At 49.5% G+C, this 25,613-nt stretch overlaps 1 protein-coding gene across 6 annotated transcripts in view; it reads left to right on the top strand.

Annotated features, from left to right (window-relative positions):
- Nucleotides 1-25,613, top strand: part of ZNF618 (zinc finger protein 618) — a 2,057,359-nt gene that overhangs the window by 759,344 nt on the left and 1,272,402 nt on the right. For all 6 annotated transcript variants that reach the window (XM_069609870.1, XM_069609868.1, XM_069609871.1 and 3 more), the window contains one exon: nucleotides 20,072-20,113. In XM_069609870.1, the coding sequence (XP_069465971.1) occupies nucleotides 20,072-20,113 (42 nt within the window). The remainder of the gene's footprint in view (nucleotides 1-20,071; nucleotides 20,114-25,613) is intronic.

The following is a 25,613-nucleotide window of genomic DNA, read 5'->3' as shown; positions in this document are numbered from 1 at the left end:
TATTTCTGCTAAATAATCAAGAGAGCCAGCAGCAATTTCTTTAGGGTTTCAGGCTGGTCTTGACCTATGTTGGAACTCATAAAGGGTGCCATCAAAATACCCTGTCCAAATCAAAACGCAAGCCAAAGAACTCTCATTACCACAGGTGAAAATACTGAATATAATCAATGTTTGGTGATACATATTTACAGTGCAAATTTCTGGCCTTCAAGCAGACCAGGGAGAATGGTTTAATGCCAGTGGATACCTCATAACTAAGAAGATCTCCAGTGTCAACACAGCGGTGACTCACATGAATACTTACCTCACATATTTGGAGTAGCAAGTGCAAAACACTTTGGAGCTCATTTCAAAATAGCTAGTAATTGTTGGCAGTGCAACATAACTAGCTTCCCGCTGCCAACTTTTGGTCATTTACACAGCGGAGTGGAAACGTGTAGGGTAAAAGGCAGCGTAGAAGCATGTACGATGTCTTTTGTCCTTCACTTTTGCACTGTACTGTGCAAATAAAGGAAACACATTCAGACATGTAGACATGGCAGCAGTGTTTACAATGGATCCCTCTGGAGTCCGCCTGCTTTTTGCTGGTGCAAAAAAGCTGGTGGGCTCAATAGGGATCCCCAACATTTGCACCCGCGTGAAAATGCATGCAAGTGCAAATGCTGTAGTATTTGTATGGCAGAGATGAAGGGAGCAGCGGAAACACAAGTTTTTCACTTGGCATCCTATCCAGTTCATCTGACAATACATGTGGTTCTTGGAGAAGGGCCAATTAAACTCCATACCTTCCTAAAAAAGAGCCTACCTTAAATCGCTGGTCAATCTGCAGACATTCCACAACCTCAACATATCCCCCATTCAAACATGAAATTAGAACATTCCAGACATTGTGGGCCACTGATCTAACTTGTATGGAAAACCATAACAATCGAATTCCAAACATTTCCAAACCTGCCTCAACCCAACGGACCCACCCAAACTAGTTATAAAATATTCTGTTCCAATATTCCTTGTGGGCCACCAAACCTGGTTGCATAAAGAATGGAGTTTCATCCTAACAAATTAGGTAACAACCCCACCAAAAAAGTGTAAACCTTTTGAGTGCAACACAGACCTGTCTCTTGCCTCTATTCCTCGTTAAAGGCCTAGGCACCTATGAATATCAGCACCCTAAGTGTCAATGAGTTTGACTGAATGCAAGATTCAGTGGAACATCCCCATTTATACCATGACAAGTATCATTCTTCCTCATGTACCCCTAATGGAGGGAGATATGAAATAAACACACAGAATCCTGTTATACCTAACCAACCCCCTTCTCATCAGAGCAGACAGCCCCCATCGAGCAATCAAAGGGTCCATACTTCACCCCACCCACTTCTCTTAACTCAGATCACATTTCCTGTACAGATTACACTGAAGCCACAGCGTTTTGAATCGGTTCCGTTTTTGCTTAGGGAGCACGGGGCAGCATGCATCTGGCAAATATACTCTTTTCTGATCTACTGTGGCGCTTGAAGATCAATTAACTATCAGTCCTGGCTTCTTCATCCATTTCCCTGCCTCCAACAGTGCCTCAAAAAAAAGATGGCCTTAGAGTTGTAAATCACTTTTAGCTTTACATGCAACAGCGACATATGCCATATTTGGTGTTGTAGGACTTACTTAAGTTTCTGGACTTCTGTACTGTTTTAGTATAGTCTGGCTAGTTGGTTAACTGATTTTCTATTAACTTGCATATGCCTTAGAGTAAATCCTTTATCCTCTTTGGCTTTCAGGGTGGCTGAGAAGTTTTTGGTTATCATAGATCTTGATTTGGTCTCTTGTTGGAAGCCGCTTTGTAAGTGCTCCATGCACACTCACAAACGTAGAAATAGGGGAACAGACCCACACTCAATTGCCTTACTCCTAAATCCTGTCCCCTTTCCTCCATCCTGTAAGGGCGTCCCTTGTGAGGGAGGGGAACAGAACCTCTTTTTCACCAGAAAAATAAATGTGCCCTTTAAATATACTGGCGCGTGGCGCCAGGAGTGCAGGCTCCCTTAACCCCGCCCACCGGCGCCAAACCTCAGTCCCCTTTTCCGTGTCGATGGGAACAGACCACTCCACCAGCGCTCCTGGGTGAGGCCTAGTATCGTAATTCCAACCGCTTTCCGCCGATATCTTTTTGCTTTTTCCATTACAGATTTAGGAACACCATCCACTGGTGCCCTAGCTCTGTACCTGGCACATGTCGGACCGACAGGCTTTAGCAGTTGTCCGTCGGGCGACGGTTCCTTCCCAACAGCAGATCCCCACGTACTCTGTCTCAAATGTCTTGGTGAGTAACACAGTTGGGACTGATGCTCCACGTGCGACTCCCTCACGCCCAGGTTGCTTAAGCACCAGCTCGAGGATTGGAGGGAATTGTTCAACAGGAATCCTCCTCAGACCATCAAGGACTACGTCTGGAGGAAGACACAGAAGGTTGGTGCGTCGTTCTCCAAGGCACCCCTCAGAGGCGACTCCTTTCCAGGGGAATCCTTCTGGCGGGAGGGGTCAGTCTGGCCCTCGCACCGGCTGACGGAACACTGAGGTTTATGCAAATGGGCTCAATTCTCAGGGACATTATTGAGGACATGTTGCCCCCTGCTTCACCGATGCAACCCACAACAACACATCCCATGCCACCTCCTCTGGCTCAACCTCTGCAGCAGCCCAATACTGAGGCTCCGGCAACCCCGGTGCACAGCCAGGCCCCCACCACAGAGGAACCAACCCTCGGGGGACAGAAGATCAACAGGACACAGATGAGGAGGAGCAGCATACGCCCTCCTCAGCAGGACAGGATTGCCGGACTGTCAGAATACCTGGACATCCCGCAGCCACAGAAGGAGCTCCCCGAAGCAGGAGTTCTGGCGGCGGTCCTGAGGATCAGGGCGGAGGCAAGGTCGGGCATCCCCATGCAAAAGGATGTTGAGGCTTTGGCCAAAAAGGACTGGTTCAGGCCCCACTCCACGCAATCCATCAACAAAAAGCTGGATGCTAGGTTCTGGCAAACCGAAGGGGACTGCATATGCACTCTCTATGCACCCGTAGCCTCTGTCATCAGTAATCGTTTCAGCATCCATGTATGCCAAGCCCCAGGCTTCATCCAGTACCGCCACAACAGCCCTCCTGAACAAGGAAGAAAAGACCCTTGAATCATACAGCAAGAAGATCTGCTCCAATGCCGGTCTGCTCCTCAGGCAAGCTAACACAGATGCTATTCTCGCTGCAGCTAATCGACACCTGTGGAGGGAGATTGCAGGTTTTCTGCCGGACATCCCTAAGGACAAGCAAGCCTCCTTCAAAGCGAGCCTAGCTGAGGCCAACTCGTGGCTCAGGACTACATGGAGGCGTATCTGGGCCACATTGACGTGGCTAACAGGGTAATCTGTCTGGCAACAGACATGAGGCGTACAGCCCAGCTGAAAGCTACCCGGTTCAACCCGGATGTGCAATGATAGAATCCTGAATCTTCCGTTTGAGTGTGATCTCTTCCGCGGTTTCCAGGGCCGCAAAGCCAGACAGCTGGACAGGTTTCCCACTCAGTACTGGAGAAAACAACACGAGGCATCGCACAAGGGGTTCTTCCAGTCCCCCTCCTCCTCATTAGCCTCTGACCAAATGAAACAATGACAATGTGCCTCATTACAAGTTCTCCGGTCCGGAATGCGGTGTTTCCGTGATGACGGTAATACAGTTTCCGCGTCCGCCAGGTTGCGGAAAGATTGGCCGGATACGGCCTGTCGGTCGCACGCACCACCCGGACGCGGAAACGGTGTCACCGTTGCCACATAAACACCCACGGAAATGGACATACTGGCCCCACAAGCAATGTAAAAACCGTGTCCACCGCCGTCCTCACGGACACGGAAGCGGAAATACCATGACCGCAAAAACCGGGAAGAGAGAGGCGGCCATTATATAAACCACAATCCACTGCCATCCAGAGTCAGCACAGGCTAAATCTCCACACTGAGAAGCTAAAAAGGACCACCAGCATGGCAGCCAGGATCCCTGCCCAGAGACCGCGCAAACAGCGCTTCAGTGAGGCAGAGCTCACTGTATTAGTGGACCACATAGTGCGGCATGCCGAAATGCTGTTTAGCGCTGGCCAACGGCGTGCAACACAGCAGCGCAGAAACGATGTGTGGGCCGAAGCTGCATGCAAGTGCACAGCTGTGGGCGTCACTACAAGGAGCGTCAAGGATTTCCACAAGAGGTGGGACGACCGCAGACTGAGGTGCGAAACCTGATTGCAACACACCGGCAGCGCAGCAATGGCACAGGTGGAGGGCCTCCTTCACCACTGAGGCTGCAGACATGGGTGGAGCGCTGCAGCAGTGTCCTCCACCTGCAGGCAGTCCATAGAATTGGGGATGAGAGGCAGGAGTCAGCCCACCTGCAGATGTTGGTAAGTGCACACATTTCAATGTCATATGAGTACTTGTTGAGCCCAGGAGTGCCCCAAAGGACCCATTAACAACCCCCTCCCCTCCCCAGCCAGTGCATGAGTGCACCAAAGGACCCATTAACAACCCCCCCCCCAGCCAGTGCATGAGTGCCCCAAAGGACCCATTAACAACCCCCCCCCCCAGCCAGTGAATGAGTGCCCCAAAGGACCCATTAACAACCCCCCCAATCATGACCCAGACGATAAGCAACACCCCAACAATACATGGCCGTCAACATTCATATGCGTGTAAATGCAAATGGTCACTGATCAACCTGTCTGATGCATGTGATGCACCCATCAGGTACCACCACACAACTAATAGCATGCCCTCTGTGTCCCCACAGCCATTTCAAGTGACAGCGACAACGCACAACAGGCAAGTCAATCTGCACCTGCACGTGGGCGACCCAGCACCCATGCCCAAGAGCAAGACGCTAGCTGCTCAGCAACTCTTCCACCAGCTGCATCTGGTACGGATATACCAGCCAACACCACCGTCTCCTCGCTGCCTGCTGCCACACAGGTGCCACGGTCACCCATCATGCCCACACAACCCACCCCAGAAAACATCTGCACTACGGAGAAGGCTGCAGGCAGTGACAACATTGCCCCAGCACTGCAGTCGGATGTAGGGTCACAGGGGGAGGTGCCCAACCTGGATGACTTGTTATCCTTCCAAGACCTCCAGTTCAGCCCACAATCACTACACAGTCCGATGAGGTCGCCAACCCCCTTGATGGCTGAGTTGAATGCCTGCATGCAGCGGATGGAGGACCAGCAGGCCACCCTCACCAAGCTAGTAGAAGGGCAGCTGGAGGAGTCCAGGCTGCAGAGGGAGGGTTACAGTGCATCTGTGCGTCAGCTCTCCAGGTCAATTGGTCGCTTTGCCACCACCATAGTGGACCTGGCACGCCATGTGCGGGGGGGCAACAACAACATGTCCAGCATTGCAGCGTCTGTTGCTTGCCCAGCAGGCATATCTGGGACGTTTGCCACCTATGCCAGCAACAGTGCCATCCACAAGCACCACCCCATCCAGCTCTACCTCTGCCAGCCCACGGAGGCGCTCAAGTCGCCTAACGGGGCCCTCAGGCAAGGATGCCCGTGCGCAGAAGCACACACGCAAATGATGCTATGTGTGTTTGGCAGTGCAGGACAAATACATGGACAAGAAGGGTGTAAGGGGGTGGGTACGTTTGGGTGGTGGGGAAGGTCCATTAGGGGGTTAGTAAATTGGGGCCTTGTTGGGGGTGGGTACGTTTGGGTAGTGGGGGTGGTCCATTAGGGGGTCAGTAAATTGGGGCCTAGTTGGGGGTGGGTACGTTTGGGTGGTGGGGGAGGTCCATTAGGGGGTTAGTAAATTGGGGCCTTGTTGGGGGTGGGTACGTTTGGGTGGTGGGTGGGCACGGGTGTACAGCTTCCCTACCCAATGCACCTTCTTCCCTGTTGTTATGTTAAAAATATATTATCATTGAGAAAATCATTCATGAGTGGACATCCATCATTTCATTTGCAGTCCATCAATTTATTAACTAGCATCGTCATATCCATGCAATGCTGTCAATGTGCAGTCTCTCAAAAGTAAATGTGAATTAGTGTATCCCGTGCTCGTTGTCCATCTTGTGCACCCCCAGGAGGAGGTGGAGCCATCCCATCCCCATCTTCATCCTCTGCATCTGGGGGCAGCAGAATGTTCCTGCGCATGCACAGATTGTGCAGCATGGCACAAACAAGCGTAATTTTACCTGTCTTCACTGGGCTGTAGAGCAGTGATCCATCAGATCTGCTCAAGCAGCGGAACCGGGCCTTCAGTAGTCCAAATGTCCTCTCAATCATGCCACGTGTGCGGACGTGTGCCCTGTTGTACGCCTCCTCAGACCTGTTCCTTGCCCTCCGTACAGGTGCCATCAGCCATAGCGTGAGTGCATTATGTAGATGTGGGGGACATGTTAGTGTTTGTTGTATCATGTCTTCATCAGATACAGTGCAATGTTGTGTCATTGATCATTCATCCATATGTGCCAAGCAGTGGTTGGACCGGTGGGTGATTACCATTCCTGGGTCATTGTAGTCGACGTTGGCATCTGGACATTGACCAACGAATTGATGTGCATATGTAGTTGCCCCTGCGGGAAATAGTGGTTGGTAAGTATGGCATTGTGCAGTGGTGTACACACATGGGGGAGTCAATCAATTGACCCTGATGTTATTGTCGATGCAGGATGTCTCATGTGCAGGCATCATGTGCATTGGGGGGGCAGTGGTGCATATTGTGGGTGGATGTATTGAGTGGCTCCAGGTGTATGGGCCAGTGGTAGTATCGGTTGTGTATCTCATGTGGCAGGGTTTGTACGGGCACACTGTGGCAACCTGTCATGTGTAGCTTTGTGATATGTGGGTTGTGCTGACTGTTCACTAAATGGGCAGGGGGGGTCATGCATGTGCAATCGTAGCAGCCCACTCACATACGTCATTGCCCTGGACACACACACCCCTTCCACAGGGCCTGTGCATTGGCAGTTGTACTCACCCAATAGCCTGTCCAGCATAGCGTTCTATGTACCGTGGCAATGTCGAATTCTGCAGTGCCATTGAGTCATGTGTTGAGCCCGGGAAACGTGCGCAGCAATGTGTTATCACTTGTGCGGCATCAGCTACCATCTGTAAATTCAGTGAGTGGTACAGTTTCCTATTGCGGTACACCATCTCGATAGTACGTGGTACTGTCAGCTCTATGTGGGTGCAGTCTACTGCACCTATGCAATTTGCCATGCCTGCAATGGCATGGAAGGCCAACTTGGTGGCAATGATCTGGGGGCAAGGGTACGGGGTAGGGCGATGTGTTCAGACACATGGCGCAACAGGGCATCCAGTAATTTTGGAGAAACAGGGTTCTGATAGCCCGTGCAGCTCACCAACTCTGTGCTGATAAGTTCCGGTGCCAAGAAAAGTACCGACACCACCTTCAAGAGGCGGGGATGGCGATGGTGATGTCAATGTGGCTGCTGATGTCGTCCTCCATCATGGTGGTGATGTACATGATTGTTGGACGGTCCAGCCGGTATAATGTGTGGATGTGTCCTGGGGTCAGGTTCCAGGGTGAGGCCCTGATGCGTGGTATTGCAGGCTACCTGCGGGGTCGTGCCGGCTGAACAATAGGGTTTGGCATGGGTACTGGGTTTGCTAGGTGCCACCTGCGCCGCCTCCGCCTCATCCTCCTCTGCACCATTACTGCCATCATGCGCAGTGCTGCCTGTTGGTTCAATAGCCCCAGTCCCAATGCTACTAGAGTTACTGCCTGCATAGTTCTGTTGGGAGTTGGCCTGGGTGTGGCCCTTTTGTAGGCTCCCATTGGCCTGCTGGGTCCAGCTGGGCTCATTTGGTGCACCTGTGGCCTGATTCAGATCACCAGGCACTGTTTAACGTCATGTTCGCGGTGGCGGCAATACCGCCACCGTGGTCACGGTTTTTGCACTATTTTTGTGGCGGTATTTCTATGTCCATGGCACTCGTAATGCTCACGGTGTTTCGTGTGTTGCCGGTAACGGGGGAAGGGGGGAGGGGTTCCGTGCAGGCGAAGTTTACAGATGCCTTGACTCCACGGGGGCGGTTTAGTGGTGGCATTTCCGGGTCCATAGGTCATAATTTGGCAATCGCGGAAACGGTGCCAGTATGGTTATACCGGCAGCGTTCAGTCCGGACCAGAGAACTTGTAATGAGGTCCAATGTGTTTCCGGTGCACAGCACCCCAGTTGGGGGCAGGCTGGCCCTGCACAGTCTGACTTGGCGGGCGCAGTTTGCGGACGTTTGGGTCATCTCAGTGGTGTCCTGGGGCTTCCTGCTACCTCTTCCTTCTCCACCACAGCCCCCCTCTGCCACAGATCGGTACACCATAACTGCTAGCGAAGATTCACTCGCTTGTAGAGAGCGAAGCTGTAGAGCAGGCTCCCCCTCTCACCCCCGCAACCAGTAGGGGCAGGCCTTTTACTCCAGCATCTTTGCGATCCAGAAGAAGAACCAGGCAGGCCTGAGCGTGGTGTTGGATCAATCTTCCCTGAATCTTTACCTCCCCTTGCACAAGTTCAAGATGGTGACGCCAGCGCTCATTTACGAGACAGTGCGTGGGGGAGACTGAATGTGTTCCCTGGACCTGAAGGACTCGTATCTCCACGTTCCCATTGTGCAGCCACACCAGGTCTTCCTCAGGTTCCGGGTTATGGGCCCACATTTTCAGTACAAGTCTCTGCCTTTTGGGCTAAACTCAGCTCCAAGAGTCTTCACAAGACTCATGAATGCAGTGGATGCTCTCCTTAGGTCGGAGGGTACTTCTCTGGAGCAGGTTTGAAACTCAGTGGACAGGCTCATGTCTACCCTATCTAACCTGGGATTTTCGATCAACTACAAAAAGTCTCAACTCACTCGTACACAGGCGCTAGTGTTTCTAGGTCTGCTGTGGGACACAGCAGTAGAGGGTTTTCCCAACGGGGGACAAGTGACAGCGATTTTATAGTCAGTCTCCCATTTCCGCAGCAGGTCAATCACCAGTGTGGACCTACTAGCAACATGTCTCCTGGCGGTCCCATACACCAGGCTGTGCATGAGGAGGCTCCAGTTGCATTCTGTGGATTCTTGGGATCAGGAATCGGGTCATCAGTGGGCCCTTGTCTCCATCACACCACACCTGGACCACGACCTCAGATGGTGGCAACAGGAAGAAAACATTCAGGTGAGCAGACCCTTCCATCCACCCCCATAGAATACACAATTACCACAGATGCCTCACTCCATGGGTGGGGATCCACCCGGGGAGCACACTCGGTGCGTGGCCTCTGGACCCAGACTGACCGACAGAATCGCATCAACTGGCTGGAGCTTATGGCTATATAGTTGGCACTCTGGTCCTTTCAACCAACCATCAAAGGCAGGTTGGTGTGCATCCAGACATGGCGGGGATGCTTGTGGTCTCGTGCAGAAGGGATGTGACCTAGCAGTTCAGGCTGTTCTACCCCCTTGGGGGTGGGACCAAGCCTGATTTGCATATGGGCTTTCCCCTTTTTGTAATGGCTTGGCAGGTGAAGAATGATGGTCTGGAGGGTTGCACGGAGCAATGCCAGAGGTTAAGATTTATTCTAAACCTTCCAGCCATCACCTCTTTTGTTTTGCGCGTGCATCCAGACAGACCACACATCCTGCATGTTCTATATCAACAAACTGGGGGGCACCACATCCCTGCAGCTGTGCACATTGACCCTGGAGATCTGGGAATGGGCTATCAGCCAGGAAGTGTGGCTCGCAGTGGTCCACCTTCCGGGAGAGTACAACCTGGAAGCAGACAAGCTCAGTCGCTTGTCCTCCAACTATGTCGAGTGGTAGCTGAATGGGAGATTACTCCAGGAAGTGTTCCGCAGATGGGGGTCACCCAACGACCGACCTGTTAGCAATAGTACAAAATCGGACGTGTCAACAATTCACATCCTGGGGAGCCAGGGGATGCAACTCTCTAGAGGACACACTCCAGATACCCTTGGACAGGATGTGGGCATATGCATTCCCATCCACACCATATGTGTGCAAGGTAGTCAGCAAGATCAGGAACTCCAGCAATCTCAGGATTATCCTTGTGGCCCCTTGCTGGCCGGCGCGGCCCTGGTTCTCAGACCTGCGGGAGATGTCACTTCAGCTGGAAATTCTACTACTCTAGGGAAGGGACTCTACTAGCACAGCAGGAATGCGCAGTGCTCCACCCCTCTCTGGAGAGGCTAGCCCAAGCAGCCTGGTTGCTGAACAGCTAACGCGCCAGCACCTTCAGCTGTGTCCAGCAACAATCTGGAGATCATTCAGAATGCCAGGAGTCAGGCTACACGCAAGCAGTATTTATTTTTATGTAATTTTTATAATGCGCTACTCGCCCATGGGCCTCAAAGCGCACAAAAGAAAAGACAAAACATTAAAAAAAAAATTGCAAAGATGGAAGCAGAGAAAACTGGTCTAGTATAATCTAATCTATGAGATAGGCATCCTAGTCTGGATCATTGGTTAAACGGATGAGTTTTGAGGTTTTTCTTAAACTAGTGGATGGCGTTGGCCTGCCTGAGCTCACACATACATTTGTTCCAAAACGATGGAGTCTGAACGTCAAATGTGGAGCTTTTGTATCAGTACAAGTAAATGGACAAGATTCTGCTTTTGGGCTAAGGAACACAGGGTGAACCCGCTGACATTCACCCTCCAAGTATTATCATTCTCTGCCTATCTCACCAGGTGTGGGGTCCAGGTTGATACCTGCAGAACCTACCTTGACGCTATTGGTGCGTATAGGAACTCCGACTCTCTTATCCTGTCTTCTAGTAAAGAAACACCTGACTGGGTGACCAGGCTTTACCACCCGGTCAAGCGCCCGCATCCTGCTTGGGACCTGAATGTAGTAATAGGCACGATAGGACACAAACCGTTTGAATCCATGGCCAGGGCAGACATTAAGTTGGTCACTCGGAAGACAGCCCTTCTGGTTGGGCTTACATCAGCTTGCAGAATAAGCAAGATTCAGGCGTTAGTTGCCTCAGAACCATACACTAGATTTCACAAAGACAAGGTTGTGCTCCACACGCACTCCATGTTTCTCCCAAAAGTGATATCATCCTTCCATATGAACAAGAAGATTGTGCTCCCCACATTCTTCCCGGACCCCAAGGAGGATGCAGAGAGGACGCTCCACTGCCTGGATGTCAGGAGGGCGTTGAAATGTTATCTCGACAGAACGTAGGACATCCGCAAGACGGACGCTCTGTTTGTGGCATTTGCAGGCTCTAAGCCTGGGCAGCAGGCCTCCAAGGCATCCATAGCTCGATGGATGACGGCTGCGATCCAGGAGGCATACAAGGTGCAGTGTTAGGATCCGCCGCAGGGCATGCATGCGCATGCGGTAAGAGCTAAGGCAACAGCAGTCTCGTTCCAGTGCCATGTTCCCTGGCAGGTGATCAGCAGGGCGGCAAGGTGGGCCACTCCTTCAGAGTTTTGCAAGCACTACTGCTTGGATACCAGCGCCAAGGCTGATGCAGCGTTCGGCCAAGCGCTGCTTCGTAATCTATTTTCCTAGAGGGACAGGCTCTCCTCCCCAGGGCATTGTCAGTTGTAATTGCCCATACAGGATGGAGGAAAGGGGACGGGACGTAGGCGTAATTAAGTGTTACTCACTGGAGTGACTAACATACTCCTAGTCCATAGTCCCCTTTCCTCCAGATGTCCCACCATCCATCCCCCTATAATAAGACCAGTGAAGTTGTTTAAGTGTAATACAGCCAACGCGTCAAAATGGGACTGAGGTGTGGCACCGGTGGGTGGGGTTAAGGGAGCCTGCGCTCCATGGGCCGCGCACCAGTGAATTTTAAGGGGAAATGTCTTTTTCTGGTGGAACAGAGGTTCCCTTTCCGTCACTCATGAGGGACGCCCATACAGGATGGAGGAAAGGGGACTATGGACTAGGAGTACGTTAGTCACTCCAGTGAGTAACACTTAATTTAGGAGCTGTTGCTCAAGAAACTCGGCTGCGTCCCTGCCCTCTTCCCCTTTCGAGCAGACCAACCATGCTGATGTTGGATCTACAAAAGTGGCCTTCAGGATCTTCAGCCCTATGTTCCAGGATTGCAGCATGCTCCAAGATCATCATCACTCTTCGGCCCAAGCTCAGTCCTGGATAGCCTGCAGCATTTCTTATCCCTGTAATTTGGCACTCTGCATTACACAGGCTCAGCCGGCAATGTCTGGGTAAATCTGTCTAACTTGCCTGTCATTATTGAACATCTTTGCTTCAGTTATATATACACTAGCGCTGCTTCGTCCACAGCAAATCCTGACCATGCAGCTACCTCATCAACCAAGCACTGTTCTACAAGTGATGGTTCATTGGCCACGCCTGCCCTGAAGGGGTAATGCAGGAGACCCTAATTTCAGTTGTGTGATTTGGTCTGATGTCTTCTGCACTCACACAACTCTACTAAAAGGGCTGGTTTTCTCCTGAAAGCCCTCAACATTTCTACACTGCATCCCAGCTCCAATATGAACAAACAGCAGCACTACCATGTATTGCCCAGAACCTGTTTGCAGCACACCTCCTTGCCCTACCAACCACAGCAACACAAGTACCCTGAGATTCCAGGTAAAGAGGTGCAGGAAGTACTTACAAGTCCCTCTCGGTGGGCCAAAACCCATCAGTTTCATGCCTGAGGCCTAAAAACAATGAGACGATGTAGGTCGAGTGCACAGTGCCTTGCCTCCCACGAGTTCTTATCCCCCACTTCATTGTTGCAGACAAAGCTGCTTTGCGCACCTCAGTCAGTCCACCTGGTCAAATTACAATATAATGGGGAGGTTTGGCCTGCCTGGGTAGCTGTTACCATCCCTCGATGCGCCCACCTGATTCATGATGGGTGTCACGTTGCCGGAAAATTGTCCTGAACCCAGTGGCACTCTCAAAAATGAATAACCATCGGTTCAATGTTCAATCGTTTAAGCTCCAATAAACACAGACAAAACATATTTCGAAGGGATTGTGTCCTCCGACGTATTCCTCATCTTAGATATATCCTTCCAGCTCTGCTGGCCTCGGAAAAATTTTTCTCCAGAGGGCGCTGCGCGTCGACGTCCCTCGAGTCGATGACCCTCGACAGCCGCCGTATCGACGCTCGACGTCATCCTGCCCATAAAGGCCGCGCGCAGCGTCCGTTGCTCAGTTCCGTTTTTCCGCGCTACTCGGTGCCTCGGAATACCGTTGCTCAGTTCTTAGTAATATTTACTTCAAGTTATTCGAATCGTACTCGATGGCTTCCTCGTCGGAACCGACAACCCCTCGATCTGGCTTCAAAAAATGTCGAGATTGTGGGAAAAAGATGTCGTTGACCGATCCTCACAGAAATTGTCTGTGGTGCTTGGGAGCCGAACACCATTGTTCGGAGTGCGAGGACTGTATGTCCATGACAGCTAAGGCCCTGAAGGAGCGTAGGGGGAAGCTGGAGAAAGGTAAGACTTTTAAAGCTTCTTCTTCTTCGACGAAGTCGAGACATTCGTCTCCTCGTCACCACTCACGCTCCAGGTCTCGGAGTGGGTCTCATCACTCCTCGAGATCGAAACACTCGAAGAGGAGACGTCGAAGATCCCCTTCTCCGTCTTCCTCTTCCTCTGTTTCGCCAAAAAGAATCCCTTGCCCCACGAAACATAGTTCCCGGTCTGATTGGGAGGAATTCAGAAAAAACATGATGAGCGTCTTCGAGAAAGCGGCCTCGACCCCCTCGACCCCCTCGAAGACTGCCGAGAGCGATGCTCTGGTCGAAAGACCCGAAGGTCAAAAACGCCGCGAGTCGCAGTACCCGGCGAAAGAAACCTCTCGAGTGCGTCTCGAACCCTCGAGTAGGACCATGACCTCCAAACCTTCCTTGAAAGTTCCGTCGACGAAGGTTCCGTCGACGTCGAGGTCTTCGACGCCGTTGTCGAAGGGACCTTCGACATACAGGTCTGTCGACTCGACGCCGGCCTCGACACCGGCGTCGACGCCGAGAAAAGTCACGATGACCACACATCCAGTGACGATTCCCAGGCCCTCGACGTCGATGGCGTCGATATTGTCGAGTAAAATTCCAATTCTGTCGAGGTCCTCGAGGCCTCCACCTCTGTTTTCGACGCCACGCTCGAAGCCTTCGACGTCGGCGTCGACGACATCGACGTTTTCGAGGCCAATAATGACAAGTTCAGCACCCTCTGCCTTGGAAATGGGATTTACTCCCTTTATTAATTCAGAACAATTGAGAACTATATCCTCAATTTTAGAAGAGGGTGATTTGTCAGAACAAGATGAGTTACAGGGACCTGTAACCCCAGTTAGAGAGGAATTTTCCTCTGAAGAGCGCAGATTAAAGGATCTTCATGATTCTTTACATGAGGCAAGTGGTTTAGACACTTCCCCTGAGGTGGATTTTGCTAAACCAGACCCGGGGGAGCATGCTGAAACCCCCTACAGAGCCTTAATGGCCAGAATTACAGAGTTTATGGGGTGGTCTACACCTTCACAATCTTTCCAGCAAGATGACCTCACGGATATTCTTGACAAAGGCCCACAAGAGGATCCAGTGGTGCCCTTTCATAAAGCTCTTCAGAGAAAGATCATGACAAACTGGGAAACCCCAGATGTAATACCAGCAGTAAATAAAAAACTGTCTGCAAAGTACAGAGTATCTTCCACAGACCCAGAGTTCTTGTCTAAACATCCATCCCCAGAAAGTCTGGTGGTACAAGCAGCATCCTCTACCGACGTCAAGACGGCTTATCCTACTGTCCCACAGGACAGGGACGATAAAAAATATGATGCTATGGCTAAGAAAGTCTTTTCAGCATGTAGCATGGCGTTAAAGTCTGTTAATGCTACTTGCACCCTTGCTAGGTTCAGCCATACACTTTGGGAGTGTGCTTCTACAGCGGCTGACTGCATCCCGGAGGGAGAAGAAAGGGATGCGTTCCTGAATATTATACAGGACGGTAAAGACGCTATGTGCGAATCCCTCCAGACGGGCATTGATTCGGCTGACAGTATCAGCAGAGCAATGGCGGCAAGTACATCAATCAGGCGGTTCGCTTGGTTGAGAAAGTCGGGTTTTGCCCCAGATGTGCAAGCCAGGCTCTTGAACATGCCATTTGATGGCTCTTCTTTGTTCGGGAAAAAGGCGGATGACAGTTTAGAGAAACTGCAAACTTCAAAAGCAGCAGCAAAATCCCTAGGAGCTGCAATCCGTCAGACTCCTTTTCGTCCCACAGGAACCTCTGCGAGGGGCAAGTCCTTTCGCTTCTACTCCTCATTCGGAAGAGGTAGAGGACGACCGGCTCAAAGGGGTCAAAGAAGAACTACCCGAGGTGGACGGGGTAGATATTCTAAAGCCGCAGCAACAGCAGGTGCCTCTTTACCATCGGCATCTGCATCAGCCGCCCCAAAACCACTCTGAGGACTTCCCTCACAGGACACCTGTAGGAGGCAGGTTGACTCAACATCTGGCGGAATGGCAGGCTATCACGTCAGATGCTTGGGCATTGGAAACAGTTGCCCAAGGTTACTGCCTACCTTTCCTACGTATACCTCAGAGTCATCAACCGGGAATCAGCTCTCAGAAAGCTCCAGATCCGCTCCTCTTGCAGGAAATTATAGACCTGCTAGAGAAAGGTGCCATAGAACCGGTACCTGTAGCGGAGAGGAACAAGGGCTGGTACTCCCCTTACTTTCTCGTTCCAAAGAAAGACGGAGGACTGAGACCCATCTTGGACTTGCGAGAATTGAACAAATTCCTCAGGAAAGACAAATTCAAGATGGTCACTCTTTCTCAGATCCTCCAGGCCCTTCAGTTTCAGGACTGGTTGGTATCTCTGGACCTTCAGGACGCTTATTTCCATGTGCCTATCCATCTCAAACACAGGAAATACCTGAGGTTCGCAATTGGCAACTCTCACTATCAATTTCGAGTACTGCCTTTTGGGCTGACCTCCGCCCCGAGGGTCTTCACCAAGTTAATGTCGGTAGTGGCGGCAAGTCTAAGGAGGGAAGGGATTCACGTCTACCCCTACCTGGACGATTGGCTGATCAGGGCTGTTTCTCCGGAGCAAGCTCAGATCCAGCTAAATCACGTATGCTACTTCCTTCACAAGCTGGGCTTCTCCCTCAATTTAAAGAAGTCTCAAAGGATACCATCGCAGAGACTCCAGTTCATAGGAGCGATCCTGGATACTTCCCTGGGAAAAGCCTCGCCACCAGAGGTGAGGGCTCAAGATATTCTACAGATGGTTACCAAGTTCCAACTTGCCCAACGTCTCCCAGCTTTCGACTTTTTGAGGTTGCTAGGCCTCATGGCATCCTGCATTTTCCTTGTGCCAGAGGCTCGCCTGAGAATGAGATCCCTCCAGTGGGCACTGAGGACTCAGTGGTCACAATTCTCAGGGAGAATGACAGATCTTCTTCAGGTTCAGGGCAGGGTGGCTCGAGACCTTCAGTGGTGGGCCTGTCAGGAGAACATTCTGAAAGGAGAACAGTTTTGGCAACCCTGGCCGGAGATAATAGTAGTCACGGATGCCTCACTCACGGGGTGGGGAGCCCACGCCAACGACTTGACCATCAGCGGTCGTTGGTCTCCATCGGAGTCCAGACTACACATCAACCTGTTAGAGCTGAGAGCCATCAAACTTGCGTTGAAGGCTTTCCTGCCAGTTGTACAAGGGAAGAACGTCCTGATAATGACGGACAACACGGTGGCCATGCATTACCTCAACAAAAGAGGAGGCGTAGGATCACTACCCCTGTGCAGAGAGGCGATGCAGCTCTGGTTTTGGGCAATCCAAGAAGGAATCTCTCTATCGGCAGTTCACCTAGCCGGAGAGAAGAACTTGACAGCGGATGCTCTGAGCAGGCAGAACACAGTCTCTCACGAGTGGGAGCTAGCTCAGGAAGTCCTTCAAGAGATCTTCGCCCTTTGGGGAACCCCTCAGGTAGATCTGTTCGCCACCAGCCTAAACAGGAAATGCGACCTGTTCTGCTCAAGGGAATTTCCTCCGAGAGGAGCTCTGGGAGACGCGTTCATAGTGGACTGGGAGTTTCCGCTTCTGTACGCGTTCCCACCGGTCCCTGTCATTCCTCAAATGATCAGGAGGTTGAGAAGATTCCGGCGAACCATGATCCTAATTGCCCCGGATTGGGCCAGGAGAACGTGGTACCCGGACCTTCTAGACTTGTCCATCTGCCCTCCATTTCGACTTCCTCTCAGAGAGAACCTACTCTCACAGAAGGGAGGTCAGGTTCTCCATCCAGACATCAAAACCCTCAACCTTCACGCTTGGCTTCTGAACGGCTGAGGTACAAGGATTGGGACCTCCCTGATGATGTTATGGAGGTGTTGCTTTCGGCAAGGAGACCAGCAACAAAGTCTTTATACCGCTGCCGTTGGAACAGATTTTGCAGCTGGTGTAGAGAACAGAATATCGACCCATTTTCATGTGGTACACCAATGGTTTTGTCCTTCCTACTATATTTGGCAAATTCAGGCCTTCAAGTTGGCACCATTAAGGGCTATCTCGCAGCGCTATCTATCTTTAAGCGTACTGCGGAGGAACCATCCTATTTCAAATTACCCTTGGTAATACAGTTTCTAAAGGGGTTAACCAATGTTTATCCCCCAAGACCATTCCAAGTTCCCCTATGGGATTTAAACTTAGTATTAACTTTCCTGATGGGGACACCTTTCGAACCTCTCCATTCTTGTTCGTTAAGATTCCTTACCCTTAAGACTGTTTTATTAATAGCACTTACATCTGCTAGAAGGGTGAGCGAATTACAAGCTCTTTCTTGTAAACCCCCTCATACAATCTTTCACAAAGACAAAGTTGTCCTGCAAGTGAAGCCTAATTTCCTCCCAAAAGTAGTCTCTGAATTCCATATCTCTCAGAAGATTACCCTACCATCTTTCTATCCTCCTCCTCACCCGGGGAAAGAGGAAGAGAGGTTACACAGACTAGACCCTAGGAGGGTTTTAAGTTTTTACATTAGTAGACTAGCCAGGATAAGACAGGCAGACCAGCTGTTTGTAGGCTACGCAGGTCACAAGCTGGGGTTACCAATAACTAAGCAGACTATTTCCAGATGGATCATTCTAGCCATTCTGGAATGTTATAAATTGGCAGGGAAAGAGCCCCCTCAAAACCTTAGGGCTCATTCGACCAGAGGTATTGCAGCTTCATCGGCCCTCAAAAGAGGCGTGCCGATTAAAGACATATGTGCGGCCGCTACATGGTCGTCTGTCCATACCTTTACACGTTTTTACAATCTGGATTCCTCCTCTAGTCAAGAGACTAGGTTTGGAAGGGCTGTACTGCATTCTATTCACCAATAGAAGACAGCGTGAAGTCAGTACTCCCTCCTCCGAATATAGAATACTGCTATGGGAGCCTATCTAAGATGAGGAATACGTCGGAGGACACAATCCCTTCGAAGAACAAGTTACTTCTTACCTTGTAACGTTCTTTCGACGGGATGTTCCTCCGACGTATTCCTCATCGACCCTCCCATCCATCCCCGCAGTTTTACTTCCCTTGTTGTTGCAGCTTACGCTCCTTCAGGGTGATTAGTCTAGTCCAAACAGTAATACTGTGGGCTACAAAACGGAACTGAGCAACGGACGCTGCGCGCGGCCTTTATGGGCAGGATGACGTCGAGCGTCGATACGGCCGCTGTCGAGGGTCATCGACTCGAGGGACGTCGACGCGCAGCGCCCTCTGGAGAAAAAATTTTCCGAGGCCAGCAGAGCTGGAAGGATATATCTAAGATGAGGAATACGTCGGAGGAACATCCCGTCGAAAGAACGTTAAAAGGTAAGAAGTAACTTGTTCTTTCATCACTGAGTATAATGTCAAAATCCCTTATACATATAGCTTACACATTGGGCACTGGAGTTCTGGATACGGGTTTTGTTGACACGGATTTTCACATGTTTTTTTCTTTACTTTGGATCCTTTTAGGTTTCTACTTATTAAGATTGGATTTCCTGTGATTATTCATTTTTACAATTTACATGGATGACCACTTAATTGTGCTATTCAAGTTGTGTTTTTGCTCATTGCTTGCTTACAGGTATTTATTACTTTTCCTAGTAAATTTATTGGATGCGGATCGTGAGTTTTTGGTAATATTGTTATTTCTAGGAACAATGAGGATACATGCCCGAGGATGGGACATGGTCCCGAAACATGTAGGATTGTTAAATTGTAACCCTAATTTATGTGGAATTTGTTATTTACATCGTTTATATTTTTGAAGTACTAATTGTATGTTGAATTTTCACTTTGTTTACGGGATTTTTACATTATCCTCAGTGAGCAGATACTGCAATTTTTGTGTTGTACACATATATTTTGTGGGAGATTAGCAATTAAATGACTTAAAACTTTATTTACAAAGCTGATGAAAATATGTTCTGCGTTTATTGGAGATGATACTGTTGAACATTGAACCAATGGTTCGTCATTTCTGAGGGTGCGACTGGTTTCTGTACAGATATTTTGTGAAACATATATGTTATACATACTGTATATGATTCCTTACCATTTATCTTAAGTTTCAGAAATCTGTGTGCAGTTCCCATTATGTTTCCTTCTGGTCACTTTGCCGGACCCAAGCACCACCCATGCCCTTACCCCATCTTCCTCTTGACGTACCCTGCTTCCAAAAGGACAACAGTGGGGATCAGGCACCCTCTGGAACTCCCTTTCTATGATCACCTAGACACATCCCTCAAAACCTTTCTATTCAACCATTTATTTATCTTGATTTTTTTATTGTACTTGCCGCCTTGTCATTGCCACCCAATCGCATCTCCGGTGATATGTTGACATTGAATACAAATCTCTTTAACATGATACAGGCCGGTCTTCCATGAACACATTAGTTAAGGCGAGAGTTAATAGGTCAGAATGTGGTCTTTTTAGGTAACTTGCAGCGTTTCTAGCAAGCCGCAGTGCTAGTGAATGTTGCACATTTGAAACAATATTAAAATGTTCTGTTACTCATTTTTGCAGACACTGAAGCAGCAAGTGGCGAGGGAGCATCACAGGGGGGAAGTAAGTAAAATGTTTATGAATGCATTATTGTGTTTTACATTCTTTTTTTCTTTTTGTTTTACTTGGCAATGCTTTTATGTTTCAATGAACAGAAGAGCATACACTTTTCTTAGCTATACAAGTTCTGGACAGTAGTTTATTGCAGGGGTATGATGAATGTCCATCTAATTGTTAGATATAACAGTGTGCCCGTCCGCCCATTTTTTGAAGCATGCCATTTGCATTGTCCGTTTTTCCCCTTTTACTCAAATGGTTCAGACAACCTGTATCCAAGCTGACTCCAAAATAAGCTGTCACTTTAAAATCTTAAACCTCTGGGCCTGGCCTGTTTGAGCATCTCACTACATGCCAGCCCTACCCTTTAACAATTTGTCGTCATTTCCCACATTCAGTTCCTTTGTTTTTCTGCTTAGTTGGATGGTCGATATTAGCTTACATCCGTAAAGTCCCTTAGGTGTTACCTCAAATAATCTCTCCTAATACTCATGCGTCCCAACCTGTTTCCTCCTTCCTTGTGGGCATCCCACAACATGGGGACGGTACCGGAATCTTTGCAGTGAAAAACTGAGCTTCCCCTTTAAATTTAGTATAGTCCGGCACCTTACCTCAGTTCTTTTTTCCACACAGATGGGGTCGGACCTGACCGCTACGCGCGGAGACCTTAACTTGCTGCTTGCTCCCTGTTGTATTATTTTTCAATCTTCTTCACCTCCCTTCTGTGCCTCGCCTCCCCTGTCGTGGCTGCAATAGGATTCCCGAGATGTGTGTCTTGCGATCGCTCGTTTCCGGCCTCAGACCCCCATGTGCTCTGTCTTGAGTGCTTGGGGCCCAACCACTGCAGTGACGCGTGCACGACTTGCAGCGCTCTCGGTCACTGGGCATTGAAGAATCGGTTGTTGCGTTGGAGGGAGATCTTTCACGCTTCTTCTTCAGGTCATCTTAAAGAGTTCATCTCCAGGACCCCACGTCAAGACAAGGTAGGCAATTTGTTTAGTACGGCTCCAGAGTGCGTAGACTCCTTCCCAGGGGTTTCCACCAGCATTTAGGTTCTGGCAGACCCGAGGCTGTCAAGGCTACCGGCTCCCAAGCCGAGGGACTCCGGCGTTCTACCGGGTGGTCCATGGAGAGGCGCTCGTCGCCCCCGCGGGGGGGGCAAAGGATTGCTGTGTTCTACCTCTAAGAGTCAGTGCTTAGCATGATCCAGGACGACTACCAGCTCAATGACTGAGGACGCACAGCCTACCGGAGCCACTTCCGAGGTCGTGAGTCGGGGTGATTCCACTACCGGCCAGCGGGCTGAGGGCTCAAGGCCTACTGGGGCTTCATCTGAGGTTGAAGCTTCTTAGTTTCAGTTACAAGGGCCGAGGCGTATGAGCCAGGATGTGGCATGGGGCCTTCGCGCCCTCCCGCCTAGGGCATGACTAAGACCCCAAGATGGCATAAGCATGCGGCAGAGCCTGCTAGACCGGCGACCACCTTGGATTCGGAGCAGGGCCTACCTGGTCCCTCGCCCATTGAGTGGGCAAGGCAAGAATGTTCCAGTCCCCTTGCCTCTGGAAGTGGCGGTGGGCCTTATGGTACAGGCGGTTTGTCTCTGCAGCGATACATCTACCTGTTAGGCAGAATTATATGCAGGGCCCTTTGGGAACACTACACACAATTAAGACTACAAGTGACAGCACAATTTCACCTTTGGTACAAGCCTGTACTACACAGTTATAGTGGTAGCAGTAGCAGAGCAGCCAAACTTATCTCAAGAGTAAGTGAGCAGTACAAATAGTTACACAAAGGACAGCAGGTACTAGGATTCAGGCCAACACTGACTCAAGGTTTCTAAGTAAAAGAATATATATTTATTTACTCAACAGTTGTATAACATTACACTATTCTAAGCAAGTCAAAATCACAATCATAAATACACCACACCACTTCCCTTAAATTCCAGACAAGTTAAGCTCACAAAATGAAGTGGGAGCAAAATGGCACTCCAGCAATTTAGAAGGGAGGGAAAGACAAAGTTATCAGCAATTAGGCAAAACCAACAGGTAAGTGTTCTGAGCAGTTGAACAAGAGAGACTACAGTGAGGAGATCAGCTAGAATAGTCTTAGGGCCAAAGTCAATAGGTCAAAAGTCTTTTGCTCAAGATCACACAGTTCAGGGTAGTTTGCGGAAAAGTTTGTGGCACATATTCCGGACGACGTTGGTTGGTAGAAAAGTTAGTTCAAAGAGAAGAGAAGGACAAGCCCTCGGATTGTAGAAAGATTTCAAACTCTTTCACCGCGGCTGAGCAAAACGCACAACCGGATTTGCACATTACCTTAAAACGGAGAGGGGGCTCTAGCTGAGGCAGACGTTCCTGGTAGTTCCTGCAGGCTCACGGTTCCTGAAGCGACTGTTGGACTGATCAGAATTAGGAAGACTGGAGGGTCCTGCACTACCCAGAGAAGAAACCAGCATCAACGCCACACAAAGGATAAAAGGTGCGCTCCTTAAGACTCAAGCAGGGTCTGACCTTCCTGGCTATCGGCCCACTGTAGCTCTGTACAGCGAATCCGACCAGAGATGGGGTCCTGGCTTGTAGTTTGGGCGAACTGGTTGGTCCCACCAGCTCAAGGGAAGAAGTTTCCTGGAGGATCTTCTCTGTCGTCGGATTTGGAGATTCGGACCTGCAGCAGGGCTTCACCGGGCGGTTCAGTCGTGGTAGGGGTCCTCTTCTTCCAGTTCCTCGTTGGTTCTTTTGTTTCAGTGGCGACTCTGTCTTTCTAGTCCCAGAGACCTTCTTTTTAAGCAGTTTTCACCCATTCAAACAGCCTGGCTGTCAATCACACAGCAGGGTGGCTGGCCTGGCAAGGCCAGTCTCCTTAGCCAATCAAACAGGAGTGCCCCCCCATGGCAGGGGTCCGAAGATCCCTCCCTAACATCCTACCTACCTACCTAGACTATCAGGCACCTTAAGGAGGGCTTCTGTGCAGAAGCCTGCGAAAAGACAGCGAACAAAGGAGTCATCACGAAAAACACGAGAAAGACTTTAACAAAAAGAAATGGAAACTAAACCCAGCCAGAACCAAAATAAAATCTATTTGGTATTTGGTCAAGCGAGTTTATGTTCGAGGCTAATATAATAGCCTAAAACATTACCACGTTATATAAGATAATCGCGGTAGGAAAGTTAGGGTAGATACCACTGCCACCAGCAGAGTCTTAATGTTAAGGGAGCGAAACAATGCCCCAAGATGTACAGACAAAAAGGGATAAGAATTATCCCTTTTCAATACTCTGTAACGCTTACCTGGACCCTGCGGGGACACTCCTGGAGCTCCTTAATTTTCTTGCAGTGTACAATGAATTTCTGTAGAGACAAATACAATAATCTTTCTTAATAATGACCTCCCTCTAACAATCTCAACTCTAATACCCTATTCAGTATGTCTTTAACTAATAATTCCTTTGGCTCACCTTAAGTTTTATTTTTGTGAGCTCTCCATCCTGTTATAACACAGGGGCGCTAGTCCTGAAGATAAGGTGATGTCTGAAGAAGGGAAACTAACTGATGATGAAATGGGTAATGAGGGAAAAACCATATGAGGGGAAAAACCATGTGAGGAAAACCACCTGCTATGTTCACTGCTGAGGAAAATACTACATGAGGGGGTGAAAATAGTTTCAAATTCCTGAAGATAAAGCAACTTTAATGACCCTCACTAGTTCGAATGAAAAAGGAAATAGAGTTCTAGCAATTACATTGAAAGCCCATGCACAACTCCCCTATATCAAATGAAGAACGCAAATAACTAACTGCTATTTAGCCTGCGTGTATGAATGCATTTGCTAAATGGGTAGTGAAGAAGGCTTTTAAAACCAGCGCCAAAACAAATGAATGCGCACTAGTGCAGCGCAGTCCTCACAATGACAGAAGAACAAACTGAAGAGTCCTATGAACCGCCCAGCGCACGAACAATAATTGCGCACGAGCGGAGAAAACGTTTCTATTTAACACAAGACAAGTACTCATGAAGCGGAATGGAAAGCCGCTACAGATAACTGCTACAGTCCTGAAACGTCACAATGGACTGATAATAACACACTCCACAATCACACACAGTACTTGCATGAAGTCGAAACAACGCTCTCCGGAGTTCTGAGGAGAAGCCGTCGCCGACGAAAATAATTTCTGCAGGGAAAAATCAAGGAATGGGCCAAAACGGACAGGAACTACAGACTAGAAACGGAAGGGCCAAACTGAAGCTAGAATAAGGGAATGACTGGAATTTAACTGACAACAGCTGTGAGGGGATTCCAAGGAACCACGGTAGGCGTCACAACTGCAGAGCAGTCAAACGACACGAAGCACGCATCTCCAGGTGGGCTGTCATTATATAGAATGACATTGCCAAAGACTAGACCGGTAAGGCTTAGTCAATAGTGGCACAATAAGGCGGCCATGAAGGACAGAGGAATGCCCATTGAATATTACAGGAATTAGCTATCTACACTAAGTAACCCCTCCCTTTTTCCATCGAGAGTTAAACCTTACAGGATTTCTATAGAACTAACACCCAGGAACTAGTCTGTGGTCATGACATACTCCATGTAAGATGGGTGTACTGGGTCTGTGGTTTAAAGTGACTATATAATGTTAATGGCAAATTTACCTGTTTCTGGGGACAGTAGTCAGCCCCAGAAAAATGGAGTCAATGGGAAGTCCCAAAGACAACCCTGTGTCACTGCACTGAAGGTGCTGTGGAACATACACAAAAAGTGGTGCACATGGAGTAGGTGAGGCTCCAGTGCCCAAGATCACACAGAAAGTAGAAATACACATAGCAAAAGATATATGAGTGGAAAAAAAAGGCTTACACTCTTACCAGGTGAAAAAAATAAATCCTAGAAATCCAGCAAAGCTGCTGGGGGGGGACTCTTTAGGTAAGGGAAATCAACCATTCATGAGAATTCTCCCTAACACTACCCATCGCAGCCTTACGGCTACACGCCTCACCTGCCTCGCCACTTCGATCAGGCACGGAGGCCCAGCACGGCAGAGTGCCGGTCCCCTCTAGATCTGGCGGCTTGCAAGGACCGCTTCTTCAAGCGCTTCCTTCTCCTCATGCGTTCCCCCACAGATACAAACCAAACATGCAGTACATACAATAACATTTCAATTATACATTGCTTTATTTTGTTCACTGCTTCCCATGTCCCACCCCCCGTTACGAGCCCACTTCCTCTAGTGCTCTGTACCCTCGTCCTACGACAGGGTGTTCCTTTCCATGGGTTCTGTTGGGTCTCGAATTGACCCAAATAACTATGCTATTAATGATTTCCCTGCCAACAGGGTCTCAGTCTCCTCCTCCCCCCACCACCTACATTGCTAGCTTCCTGCCATACCATAGTGTCTGCCTCCGCCCATTTCTGCAAATCCTTCCACCATACCTCCACTCGCAGTTTGTGGCATGTCTTCCATCCCAGAGCAATTCTTCTCTTTGCAAGTACATTTGCCGG

The sequence above is a fragment of the Ambystoma mexicanum genome, chromosome 8 (genome assembly GCF_040938575.1).
Source record: "Ambystoma mexicanum isolate Mex_15411 chromosome 8, UKY_AmexF1_1, whole genome shotgun sequence".
Lineage (NCBI taxonomy): Eukaryota > Metazoa > Chordata > Amphibia > Caudata > Ambystomatidae > Ambystoma > Ambystoma mexicanum.
The sequence above is the reverse complement of the archived record's forward strand: the minus strand, read 5'-3'. Positions and strand labels throughout refer to the sequence as shown.